Below are 13,043 nucleotides of genomic sequence, written 5' to 3' on the forward strand. Positions count from 1 at the left end.
AGGTGAGTCTCTTGTAGGCATATTATCTGGGCCTTTAGGGATCTAATATCTTGCCGCAGAAGATGCCTTTTCCTTGGGGTATGGAGCCCCTTAACATTAAGTGACAGTATATGGACCGCCATAAAGCAAAGGAAATACCATCCACTGGTGACTCAGGTGCGGCATATATACAACAACCAGAAATCCATCATGTCCCAGAACATCCCTCCAATTCCCCCTTGCACAAAATGAACCTCCCCCAGCCCATGTACAAGCCTGCAAATAATAATAAGTACCATGACCATGTCTCTTCACCTTCCCCCTTCCCCCTTTCCCCCCCCCCTTTCCCCCCCTTAGCATGACGCGCCACCACTGCATGGCGCTTCTGCCGAAGCAGAGGAGACCAATGAAGTCCCTGTAGCAGCCCGCCACCACTCCAGTGCCTCCCTCCATAGTCCAGTAACCGAACTGTCAATAAACATCCAGGCGCAAAACAAAGGAACTGCGGTCCCCGATGCAACAGGCATCCTTACAAGACCCGTCTATCAAAATGTGGGACTCCAGCCGGACGTCGCTCCACTAAAACCCGTTGAAGAATGAAATCGTGCGTAGATACTCAGCCGGATGAGCAGGGAAAAGCACTTCATGTGCCAACTCGCTTTTCCGTCGGCTCCTCGAGCTGTCCACTTGCATTCCTGCGCAACCGACGCCCGCCATGCTCTACCCGCTGCCATCGCCTGACCTCCGGCCTCGCACGTTGTGGCTGCGGTGCTGGAACGTGAACTGGAAAACCTGCTGCCGTCAAAATGGCCGCTGCTTCCGAAACATTAAGAGCCTTTGAGGTGACTCCTTGAATGGTAACCGCTATGCCCCCTGGAAACAGCCAGCGATAACGAAGTTTCTCCCTGCGAAGCACTGCGGTGACAGGTTGGTATTCCTGCCGTTTTTTCAGGGTGATGGATGATATATCGGCATACACCGCAATTTGATGCGATTCCCACTGCCAAGTTTGCTGTCTGCGCGCCGCAGCCAGGATCCGTTCCTTAACAGGGAATCTCAAAAAGCAGGCTATGATGTCGCGCGGCTGATTGCTGCCTCGCGGGCCCAGAGTACGATGTGCTCTCTCAATCGCAATGTCTAACTCCGACTCTAGCTGTTCCCCGGGAGTTTCAGACGATAGAAAAAACTTGCTTAGGGAGCGCACCACTGACTCACAGTCTGCATAAAGGTCTGTCTCTGGGACGCCCCGAAATCGCAGATTACATCTGCGACTTCTATTTTCGAGATCCTCCAGTTTAGCTGTAACTTCAATGCATTTCTGGTTAAGAGAGGACTCTTCTTCCTGTAGTTGATCCAGACGCATTGCTTGGCCCTCCAGCCGGATATCGCACTCGTCCACCCGTCGGCCGATGTCCGCCATATCATCCCGCAGTTCCGCCATTTTCTCCAGCATCTCACGTTTATTCGTTTTCATATCCTGGCGAAGATCCTGGAACCAGCGCCGAAATTCATCCCTGGTAGGGATATTGGTGTCTCGCTGCCCCAGTTCCGTCTCGGAGTTGTCGCCCTCCTCCATCGCGGAAGCAGTTTCGTCCGGTGAATCGCGGCCCGCAGTGAGCCCCTCATCCTCTTTCCCCTTCGTGTAAGAAAACTGCTTCAAATCGGGGCCCTTGCGTTTAGAGGCCATGGCTAGTAATAAGTAGTGAGATCTGGGGTTGCGGGATGCTCGCCTAGATGCAGAAAGGGGACGGATGGAGCTCGATTCTCAACAAAGATAGCGCGAGGCACTCCGGAGCTACTGACTCAGGCTGCCATTCAGGTTGGTGACGTCACTCGTCTCCTCCGTTTGTCCCTGTTTTTTTTTTGCCAAACATATTCACAGTTTAGTGCTCGTGCCTCAAGGGGTGCTGCTTCACCAAGGTCAACCCAAGCAAGTTGATCCATTGCATTCATGGGGTTGTAGTTGTTTGATTTCCCAAAGAAAAGTCAGAAAACATCTCCATGCATGCAGTGGGGCAAAGCCAGGACTGGACCTGCCTGTTCAGATTGAAGTGGGGAAGGCGACCTCCCTATCACAGACCCATGTTTTAGCTCTGTACTGTCAGGGGCACCCTGGGCTAGTCCTTTGGGGGTTTTTTTGTTTTTAACTACCATGGCTAAGCATTCCAAGGTTCGCAATTATGCTTTCTGCAGTTCAAAATACAAAATTTAAACATCCCAGAGTGCTTAGCGATAGGAGTCAAAACCTAGCATAAGCTGAAAGTGTGCATGACAAACTGACATTGTCCATTCTGTTGACATAGGAAAGGATTTATCAAACTTGGGGGGAGGGGGGGATGTTTTTATTTTTGTTATCAAACTTGAGCTGTAAGTCAGTTCAGGTGGCAAGCACTGTGCATTGGTTCCCATTTTATCCCTGAGTTGAGCAATCTCCAGTTCCGCTGAAGCTGGGGATGCTGCGGAGGTAGTACTCACGGCCTCAGTATGGGGGGGAGAGGGGGAGAGTTATGACCATTGCTTAAGGACGACACCTAGTGGCTGGATTCAGGGCCTGTGATTGCAGGGCTCGGCCCCTGGTCCAAAGCTCACTGCAGTGACCACATTAGGTATGTTGGGGGGAGGGGATATAAAATAGTGAGTATAAATCCCCGGATAGTTGTGAATGAAGCCCTGGTGTTAAGTGGAGTGCCTCAAGGATCAGTTTTGGGCCCGGTTCTGTTCAACATCTTTTGTGAGCGACATTGCGGAGAGATTAGAAGGAAAAGTTTGCCTTTTCGCAGATGATACTAAGATCTACAATAGAGTAGACACGCCTGAAGGAGTAGAGAGAATGAAAAGTGATTTAAGAAAAATTGAAGCATGGTCGAAGATTTTACAGCTGCGATTCAGTGCCAAAAAGTGTAGAGTCGTGCACCTGGGGTGCAGAAATCCAAAAGAGCTGTATGTGATAGGGGCGAAGACTGGGAGAAGGAGCTTGGGGTGATTGTGTCTGACGAGCTAACGGTTGCAAAGCAATGTGACAAGGCAGTAGCTAAAGCCAGAAGAATATAGGAAGGTATAACTAACAGGAAAAGGGAAGTGATAATGTCCTTGTACAGATCCTTTGTGAGGCCTCACCTGGAGTACTGTGTTCAGTTCTCGAAAAGGATTGAGACAGCATTGAAACTGTCCAGAGGAAGGTGACCAAAATGGTGCGGGGTCTGTTTCAGAAGACCTATGAGGAGAGGCTGAAGGACCTCAGTATCCTGGAGGAGAGGAGATGCAGGGGACATATGATACAGACCTTCAGATACCTGACAGGTATCAACAATGCACAAACTTCAAATCTTTTCTGCTGAAAAGGAAAGAGTAGAACTAGGGGTCATGATATGAAACTCCAGGGAGGAAGACTAAGAACCAATCGGGTAGATTTTCAAAGGGGTACGCGCGTACCCCTTTGAAAACCTACCCCAAACCCACCCCCTGCGCGCGCCGAGCCTATTTTGCATAGGCTCGGCGGGACTTGCATGAAGGGGGGCGTGCCGGCAGTGATGCGGCTATTTCGGGGGTGGCGCCGTGGGCGTGGTTTCAGCCTGGGGCGTTCCGGGGGAGTGGCCACGGCCTCCGGACCAGCCCCCGGGACCGGAATTTGGAGCGGGGCAGCCGGCCGGCGCGCGCAAAGTTACGCCTGCTTCCAGGGAGGGGGCGGTGAAGCACAGAAGCTGACGCGGTCCCTTGTGAGAGGGGGTGGTGGGCCCCAGAAGCAGGCGTGGTGTTAGGCCTCGAGGAGGGCGGTGAAGCACGGAAGCAGGCGTGGTGCAGGCATTCATGCTGCATTCCTAGTTAGATGGCGGATCCAGTTTTTAGGCCGGTTTAAAACAGCCGGGTGTTGCCCAGCAATTGTCCATTATAAGAAGAAACCCTGTGACCATCGAGCTGCATAAGGAGGATATGAGTTGGCCACATTGTGGCACTAAAGTTTGTTGAGATGGTTCCTACAACCCCGTTTCAAATCCCATTAAGTGATGACCTAGGATCTGATCTTAGGAAAGTCCTATTCAGGCCTTTGCACTGAAGGTTTTCTCCTGTTTTTTTTTGTCCATGAGAAAAATGCTTAGTACAAAGGTCCTTTACCTCCCTGCACATCCGTTTACTCAACTTTTATTTGGGTAGTAATAATAATAACACCTGTTTCTTTTCCCTTAACCCCTTCGTCACGCGGTCCAAGCATCGGGTTTATGCTCTCGGTCATACACCCCAGAAATGACTGCATGTACCTTTCTTAATGCGTTGTCCCTTGAAGCTTGTTTGAATTCTGATTGCATGAAAGCAGATAATATTATTTATTACTACTTGAGAGAATATTCGCTCCGTGGTTCCGGATGATCCACAGGGGGAAACCCCTGTAAAAAGAGGAACCTAATTCTCTTTGCCACTGTGGTGTTTGCTGCTTCAGCTGGGAGAGGAGAGACTGGCGCAGCGCTGAGTTTAGTATCAACGTAGCCTCTCTTGTGCATTATCTGTCTCTTGCGTGTGGTTTGCTGGGACTAATCATTTCTTTTCTGCCTTAGGTTTAGAAAGAAATCCACCGTGGCAGATTCCTTTAATAGTTTAGTCCATGGCCAGAGCCTTGACCAGTTTACTGAAGGTATTTCTTTTCATTTTTTTTGTCTGTTCCCTTCTTCCTTCTTTCATGGTTTCCTAAAGCTCCTGTCACTAATAAAATAACTAAAGTGTTCCTCAGATTTGCTACTGGTTTTGTCAAAATATTAAAATGAATGCATTTGTTGACATCTATGACGATTTCTGTATTTCATGCTATACATTCGAGCCTGCCGGGTGGAAATGCTCTTTTCAAAGCCCCTTACTGTCTCAAAAAAGGTTTCATGTACTTCACAAGACATTTTTCCAGAAGTACAGAATAGAAAAGTTCATTGAGTGGGGTCCTTATTGGTGAGGTAGAAACAGGACAGGCTCAGCCACTCCCTGATGGCATGAAGCTTGCTGGCAAACCTACTTATCTCTAATCACGATGAGTGCTTCTATCTTTGATTTGCATTGTGGTATTTAGGTTTTATCCATGACATTTGTGCTTTCTCTTCCTGTCTTTTTTTTCTCCGTTGCAGAGGAGATCCATGCTGAGGTTTGCTATGCAGAGTGCCTGCTTCAGAGAGCTGCTCTAACATTTTTACAGGTATTGTATCATAGTCCCAAGAAATCATTAGGGGTTGGTCTGAGGCCACGAGAAGCACACAGCGCGTCCAAGTGGCTTAAGTTTAATTTATATTGTTATAATTACTGTCTTATTTTTTGTGGCTCTTGATTCTGATGACTTAAGGTTTTGTTTTTTTTAAGATTATGAAATATTAGGAATATTTTCACCTTCAATTGAGAAACAATGATATCCCATGTTAAAGAGAAGAAATAGTTTTCTACCTGCAAACAAAGTAAATTGCCTGGTCACATCATTGGATAGTTCGTTAGCTTGTCAGATGTTTGTGGAGCCCCATTTTCTTCTGATTGCCTCACATCTCTCCCTCTGTCTGTGCGATCAGCGTTTGCTATTGATGGCTTTGTTTCACACAGGATGAGAACATGGTCAGCTTTATCAAAGGAGGGATCAAAGTCAGAAATAGCTACCAAACATACAGGTAAGAATGACTTCATTGCACTAAGAACAGCAGAGGCGTCTCATGCAAACAATAGCATCACAGCACGCCGACACTGTGTACAAGTAATCTGGCTAAAGAAATCATAGCGAGTGTCCTGAGAGACAGCACGACAGCTGAGACATCACCACAAGGAAGTAAAGAGGAGGCAGGTTTGTTGAGTACAACACAGCCTGCTACTGGCAGTAAGCAGTGGTGGTGAAGTACTTGCCGTGATGCTACCTCCCATGCTAAGTGAGCACATTGCAGAGTGCATGGTGACCTTTCTCGTGGCCATCATGTTACCTTGTGCTTCATACTTTGTGCTTCATTCATCATTAACTTAACATTTCTCCATAAAGAGACTTGCTCAGATGCTCTTCATTGCTGAGAGAGGCAAAACTTGGTTTTTCATGAACTTCTGCTAGCAAGAACATAGAATACCCTTGGGGTGGTACTTGTACTGTAGCAGAGAGGGAGATTAGCTGAGAATCTATCCACAAAGGAAACCTGCTGGCCTCCGTGCTTCATCAGCTAAATCGTTCTCGCCTTGCGGGCTCCCAATGAGCACAGGTAGGGAAGAGAAGCTTTGCAGGATAGGTGAGCAGGGAAGATGCTGCGTGTGGTTCCCAGTGTACGGCTTATTAAAGTGCCTTCTTTCTGGCATATTTCCGGTTATTTGCAGAAGATTAAACTTGGCCTTTAGGGGACCCATTGCCGGAGCACGAGTTTCCCCCACAGGGACACATTAAGGGTGCTGTACCAGCCCATGGGGGCCCCCCCCCCGGTCCACTTCCATTACCTTTCTCTAGGTTTGAGCCTAGAGCCCCCCCCAAATCCATCGCTGATTCCAAGGAATGGAGGAGGAGGCCTTGTCTACGTAGAGAACGGAACATGCAGTCATGTCGTGGTTCTGGTTCAGACAGAGGACAAGCCAATCGGCAACATCCTAAGACAAGGCACAAACACACATTGTTGACAAAAAAAAAAAAAGGTACAGAAAGCCCTGCAGAGGCATTTACTGGAGACTCGCACACAAAGGTTAGAGTTATAAAACTGTAAATATTTCCCGAGTGCTTGTAATTTAGAAAGTGATAGTAAGAAAAAACATTAAAGCAAGTTAGCAAAGTCATAAATGCTGTCCGAGATTTGAAGCAGTATTTGCCAAGTTTCTGCTCTCTTCTGTGCAGCAAAGTTATTTTTCTTCCTGACAACTGCTGAAGAGACCCTGATAAGAGAGGGAGGCCCCAGGTCTGCTCGCTTACCACTCCTTTGCTGCTCACTGCCCTGCTTAATCAGTGCAGTAAGCCCGCCCTGCTGAGGTCCATGCAACAGTACGTGCACCACGGGCTGTGCAAGTTTGCTTCATCTGTTTTATTACATTTCATTTAGATTTTAGTTATCAAAATCCCCTAATTACCCAGTCACAACTGAAGATTTCAATTACAAAAAAAAATCTGAATTTTAGGATTACTAAATTCCTGTTGCTGCCCACAGTCCCAGTCTGGGAAATACACACATCTGGCCTCACCTTTTGTAGACTGCAGTCTTTGTGATCCAAGAATCAGCCCATAGGTGTTGTACATTCCATTATCAGCCAAATGGATAATGCAGGAAGTGCTTTACAAGAATTGCCCACATATCCTGCCGAGAAATCGTTTGCTGTCATCGGTGCATTAGCCTCATAAGCTGCGATGCTTGCTGGGCAAGACTGGGTGGATCATTTGGTCCTTTTCTGCCTTTATTTCTAGGTTTCATGTTTTAGTCTCCTGTAAGAGACATCTCCTGCAAGCTCATGTATTGAGATTGGACACTTGAAAGTTGATTTCATTACCATTGTAAGGAGCAGATCTGGAATTTGTATCCAGAATGGCTAAGCTCAGCGGCGTTTGACTCTTCACAGGTTCATCTGCTGAAGCTAGCATGCCCTGGACCTTTCAGACAGCTTGGCTGGATGAGGCAGCCCCTACACTGAACATAAATATGTCTGTAGCTTTATTGAGTTATACTCCCTTCATCAGATCAGGGCAACAGAGTGAAGATTGATGTTGCCCAAAATATACAAGTAAATTGTTGACTAAATAGTTACAACAGAAAAGTTGGGACAAAGGCTTTCTGCCATTTACAATAATGTAATGTTCATCTTGCTTCAGTTATATGTTCCAAGTTATTTTCTAAGTTGATTTCAGTCGTTTCAAATTAGATTGTACTTTATTATAGATTATCCGTTCACTTTATTCGATATGTTCCATGTAAACCGCCTTCCCGGCGATAGTTATCTCTGTTAATTGTGAACCGGAGTGATATGTATTGTATACAGGAACTTCCGGTATATAAAAACCAAAAATAAATAAATAAATTAATTTAATGTGCTAAGCTAACCTGATAAAGGGAGTATAGCTCTTGAAATCAGCTCACAGATGTATGTATCACCTACAAGAGGTTTGCTGGTTTCTATTTCCACACATTTGTAACATAACAGAGTGACCACATTGATCCAGTCAACTATTCTGTGGCATTTCACACCAACTGGGCAGACAGTAGTTTTCACTGAGCTATCACACAAGACTTAAGGAGTTAATGCAGGTCTCATGGTCTCCTTAAATAACTTTAATACATTTTGTTTTGCAAGAGAGCTTCATAGCCTGGAACAGGGCTCCAACTACGTGAAAGGAGAGAACCACTGCCATTTTGAAGGAGGTGTCAAACTTGGTGTTGGAGCTTTCAACCTGGTAGGTAGCAGATCTTCACAGGGCAAGTTTTTATTGTCTCCATTATTAATGCTGCTAAGCAGTGGGGCATGCAGTGTATGCTCCGTTTGTGTTCATAACCGAGAACCACATCTGTAAACACCCAGGTTTGGAAGCTAAGTGGCCACTGCAAGCAGCTTCTGACTGTGGAATTCATGGCAGGTGCTGAGACATTTTTAGGATGCAACTGTGTAAAACCATGATAATTAGAACTGATTAGTCTGGGAGACATAAGGGGAAGCTGGCGCAAGTGTATATTACCTTTCACTTCTGTTGTAAATGTCTAGTTCAGATGTATCTCAGGTTATTGGTGGCCTAAAGTTATTAGCGTTTGAAAGTTGTTTGATGGCCTTGTGTAGAAAGGGTCTGTGGTTCCATGCAACCCTCAGCTTGGGAGTCTCCACTTGTGTAGCCGATCTCTGTCTTTCTTGTCCGTGGAGAAAGCTAGATTGATCACTTGTAATGGGTGTTCTCCATAAACAGCAGGACACAGCAGCCACACCGTTCTGCTCTCCTCCCGTTAGGATTGCTATGAACACCGAGGAGATTCACATGGTGGGGTGGCTGTGCGGGAAGGTTCGTACATGGTCAGAGAACCTCTGTTTTTCTGAGCCCTCAAAGGGTTTTTCCATTTTGGTGTCATAAGACGATGTCCCCCGTTTCTGTGGAGAGCATCTGTTACATGTGAGCAACTTGGTTTCTCTATTGGCCATCTTCTCATAGGAATGGAATACATTTTGTGAATGAAAGCACTCACGATGAAATGAAAGTCAGATATTACAGACCAGAGGCGTATGTCTACCTGCAGTATCCTGCTTATACCTTGTTTCTAGACTACCGTGAACAAAAGAGACACGCGTGCTGGCAGCTGTCAGACTGTGCAGCAGTCCTCCGATGGGCAGAAGTCTCCTGGAGGCTAAGCTGATACGTGTAAGCAGCTAGATTCAAATCCACGTGTCCAGCATTGAAAGCTTTCTTGCATTAGGTTCCAGTACGTACCACATTGTCCCTGAAAGTCCAGAGTCTCACTCTCAGGCTGGTATTTTCTTTACTCAGAATTTGTATATATATATATATTGGGCCACAGGTACTTGGGGATCAGATGCACCAAGTATTTTTCTCATGGATGCAAAGTGGGAAAGCCCCTTTAATACATCTGGCCCTTTGAGTGTGGGAGAAATGCTCAGTATGTCTTGCCGACTGATTGCAGTGGGAGTCTGTAGGTGTTCCCTCGTCAGAATTTAGTTGTGCCTGTTTCTCGGGTACTTGGAGAGCTGTCTGCTGTGTAGTTACTGCAAGGCGTCTGTGGGTTTGGCTGTTATGTAATAACTTTTAGTTCTGCTGCAGTGGGCAGCTTGGGAAGGTATTTTTGAGATTGAGAAGTTTGTGGGTTGTGGGTTTTTCTTTATTACTGTTTTTTCTTAGAACTGTAAAGCAGAGAATCTGTCATCTGAAGATTCAGTCACACGGTACACTTCCCTTTGCACCTTCCTTTTACATTCTGAGAGCAATCCGTGGCACTTTCTGGGTTCCGTGACACTCGTGGTCTCTGTGGTAAAACAATACAAAATTAAAAGGATGGACAGTTACAGTAGAATGACAAGATGATGCTAGGATTGCTCACCATTTTTTCTCAAGTTTCTGGGTTTCTTTTACCACCCCCTTCAAAATATTAGATGCTGTTTAGTCCTCCTCGTCCTATAGAGACTACACACCCCAGAATGCTTTAGGGTGGAAGGGCAGATTTCTGTGTGATCACATGGCTTCAGTGATGTCATGCAGCTTCCACCAGCCTGAGTCAAAGCTGTGGGGGAAGTCGCCTGGCTTACGCAGGTCCCTGGGTTGTCTTTTAGGGGCAAGCAGGGCAATTGCTTGGGATCTGGTACAGCAAGGGTCCCCGTGACACTGAGGTACAGCTTCAGGATGCGAGGGCCCTGGCTGAGACCACTCTTTAGTTTCTGTCCCCGGCCCCAGTGTTCCCGGTGCCCGCCCTTCATGTACGCTTATCTTGCTCGACGGCGCTTTTGCACAACACGCCATGACGTGCTCACCCGACGACATTATGACCTGGACATGACACGGTCGACGAGACGGAGGTACTAACGCAAGACTCAAGAACCGTATCTTGGAGCTTGGCGTCACCAGAGGACTTTCCCATTGCTCAGATTTATCTGGGTCACCCTGGGTTGCGAATCATCTTTTCATCTGCCATTCTCTCCTTGAAATGATTTACAGTCCCCCCTTGTTTTTATGAGGCCCCTCTGACCGTGGGTGAACTCTGTGTGCCGCGCCGAGTCACAGCACTCAGTTTCCTGGTCTATCCAGCAGTCAGAAGGCCGCCTCCTCCGCTGGGTGCATCACAGGGCTGTAACCTGAGGTACTAGAGTGTGTGTGTGATCAAATGAGCCCTGCACTACAGCAGATACTTAATATGAGACATTTTACACAGTAAATAGTCAAACCAGTGATGAATATGCAGTCCTGTTCTGTTCTGCAGGCTCTGAATGCAACTCAAGTTTCTGTTTCACGCTTGAGGTTATTTGAGCGCCAGGGCCAGGTTAACCGAAGGATATAACTGTATATGGGGACGAGGAAGGACTTATAATTATTGTGGTATTGATTTTCGCCAGAATCTGGATGGTCCCGGGGGCTGATGATTCTGGATGTGTCACAGCGACTCTCTCTCTCTCTCTCTCTCTCTCTCTTCTTCTCCCCACAGACGCTCTCAATGCTGCCCACCCGCATTCTGCGGTTACTGGAGTTTGTGGGATTCTCTGGAAACAAGGTACAGAAAAAGCTGTCCCAAGGCTGAGAAAAAATGGATCTTTCCTACTAAGCCTTCTTTCTAAATGCACATTTTGTTTTTAAAGGATTTTGGTTCCTTTTAATGCTGCTCTTCATAGTTAATGTAAATTTAATGAATCCATGCCAGCTGAATTCTTCAGAACATCAGCTTGCCTCTCTGTTTGGGTCTTATCCCCAGGTCTTCTTTCATTTTTATTTACTGAGACCTCTTCCTTTAGCAGAATAAGGGAGAGACCTTACAGGTTCTGATGGATTTTCTCTCTTGTATTTATAAACTTTTTTTGTGGCCGTGCCTTTCTTTGTAATCTCCTTTGGTGGGCTCTCTCTTCAGCCCTTGGGTTGTTTGTTTTTGTTTTTTTTTGCCACCTTTGTACTTCACCTTGCATCTATCTGGTGCCTGCATGGGGTTCAGTTTAAGGTTAGCAGAGCAGTTACCCCCAAGCCACTCAGATTCATAGCTGGGGGAGTGGCGCTAGCTTAGTTCCTCAGGAATGGGGGGGGGGGGGGAAGGGAGCCGAAGGCAAGGGAAAGGGTTTGCTGAAGGGTTCAGAACTGGCGGGCACGGCTCCAGTCCTTCAGGAGTCGCCGGCTGTTCTGATTTTCAGGGTAACCAAGGCTTGCTAATTAACCTGTCTCCAAAAACAAAAAAGAGATAAATATATTCACACAGTGGTTGCCCTGAAAACCAGACTGCCTGCGGCCCGTGGGGACTGGACTTGCCTGCCCTCACCTTATTTATGTCTTTCTTCCTCCCGCACGGTCACAGGAATAAGTTAGCACTCAAACCCTAACTTGGGAAGCTCTCAACTCCGATCCTCGAGGGCCTCAAACAAGCCTGATTTACAGGATGCCCGTAATGATATCGTTGCCTGCTCTTGGTCCAAGAACAGAGTTAATTTGCATATTTTAGTTACCCTGTTTGCAGGCCTTGAGGAGAAGAGTTGAGGACCACCCGCCTAGTTTGCTTGGCATTTCCAATACTCAGCATAATTCAGGGATCTCGTGCCATTGACGTCCCTGAGGAAAACGGGAACCACAAGTCCCTGCATGCAGTGGGGCAAATCCAGGACTGGATCAACCTGTTCAGTTTTCCTGGAGCGAGGTGACAACACTTCAGATCATAGGTGATCAGTGAAGTTTAGTATTAGGTTGTCTGAGAGCTGCTAAGTTACCCAGCTCCAGGAGGGGGATTTTTTTGTTGCATTCTGGTTTTGGACTTACATCCCAGTGCATTGTGGTATTTGTAGTTCCTGATTCTACTCTTTGAAATCAGCGCTGCAGGTGTTATAATGCATCAGAATAGACTTGTCGGAAATCCAGGACTGGCCTAAAATCTCTCTCCTGCAACTGGGTAACAGGGCAGCTCTGGGTAAGCTGGTGATGTCAGACACTATGACATCTGACAGCTCTGTGTTGGCCTGGTTATAGAAACTTTGGTCGTGCGGGTGTGATTCAGAAAGAGGATGGGACACATCATTGGGAAGTGGCACATTTTGGGTGACTGATCAAAAGGCTGGAGCAAGCTCTATCAGCGAGGAGACTCTCATGAGGCTGGTACTGACCAGCGAGTCTCTGGCAGGGAGCATTTGCTTTCAATATACAGTGGCCAGCACAAGCTGCGACCCGGGAGCATTTTGGGCACACTGAATTAAGGTCCAGTAGATGCCCGCCCACCCTGCAGTGCTTTGGGTTCTCCAGCACTCCCTCATGAGCTTCCTGCAACGCCGATGGGTGGTGGTGGTGGTGGTGGAACGTAGTGCACTGTGTGATTTCCAAAGATCAGACCGCAGATCTAGGTTTACCTCCTGTAACCACCGTCTAGCCTTGTATAAGTCACAGAGCTGTGAACGTGGTCACAGGGCACCTATCAAAGGGGCAATGG

General features: G+C 47.0%; 1 protein-coding gene across 3 annotated transcripts in view; it reads left to right on the forward strand.

Moving 5' to 3' along the window:
* The window catches only part of TTC39A (tetratricopeptide repeat domain 39A), a 116,481-nt gene that overhangs the window by 76,930 nt on the left and 26,508 nt on the right, over positions 1–13,043 (forward strand). For 2 of the 3 annotated variants that reach the window (XM_029617872.1, XM_029617873.1), the window contains exons 4-8: positions 4,530–4,606; positions 5,085–5,152; positions 5,545–5,609; positions 8,239–8,338; positions 11,076–11,141. In XM_029617872.1, the coding sequence (XP_029473732.1) occupies positions 4,530–4,606; positions 5,085–5,152; positions 5,545–5,609; positions 8,239–8,338; positions 11,076–11,141 (376 nt within the window). Of the gene's footprint in view, positions 1–4,529; positions 4,607–5,084; positions 5,153–5,544; positions 5,610–8,238; positions 8,339–9,265; positions 9,287–11,075; positions 11,142–13,043 lie in introns of those variants that run through there. The other variant, XM_029617874.1, reaches the window with a different exon arrangement.

This window comes from Rhinatrema bivittatum, chromosome 10, assembly GCF_901001135.1.
Source record: "Rhinatrema bivittatum chromosome 10, aRhiBiv1.1, whole genome shotgun sequence".
Taxonomy (NCBI): domain Eukaryota; kingdom Metazoa; phylum Chordata; class Amphibia; order Gymnophiona; family Rhinatrematidae; genus Rhinatrema; species Rhinatrema bivittatum.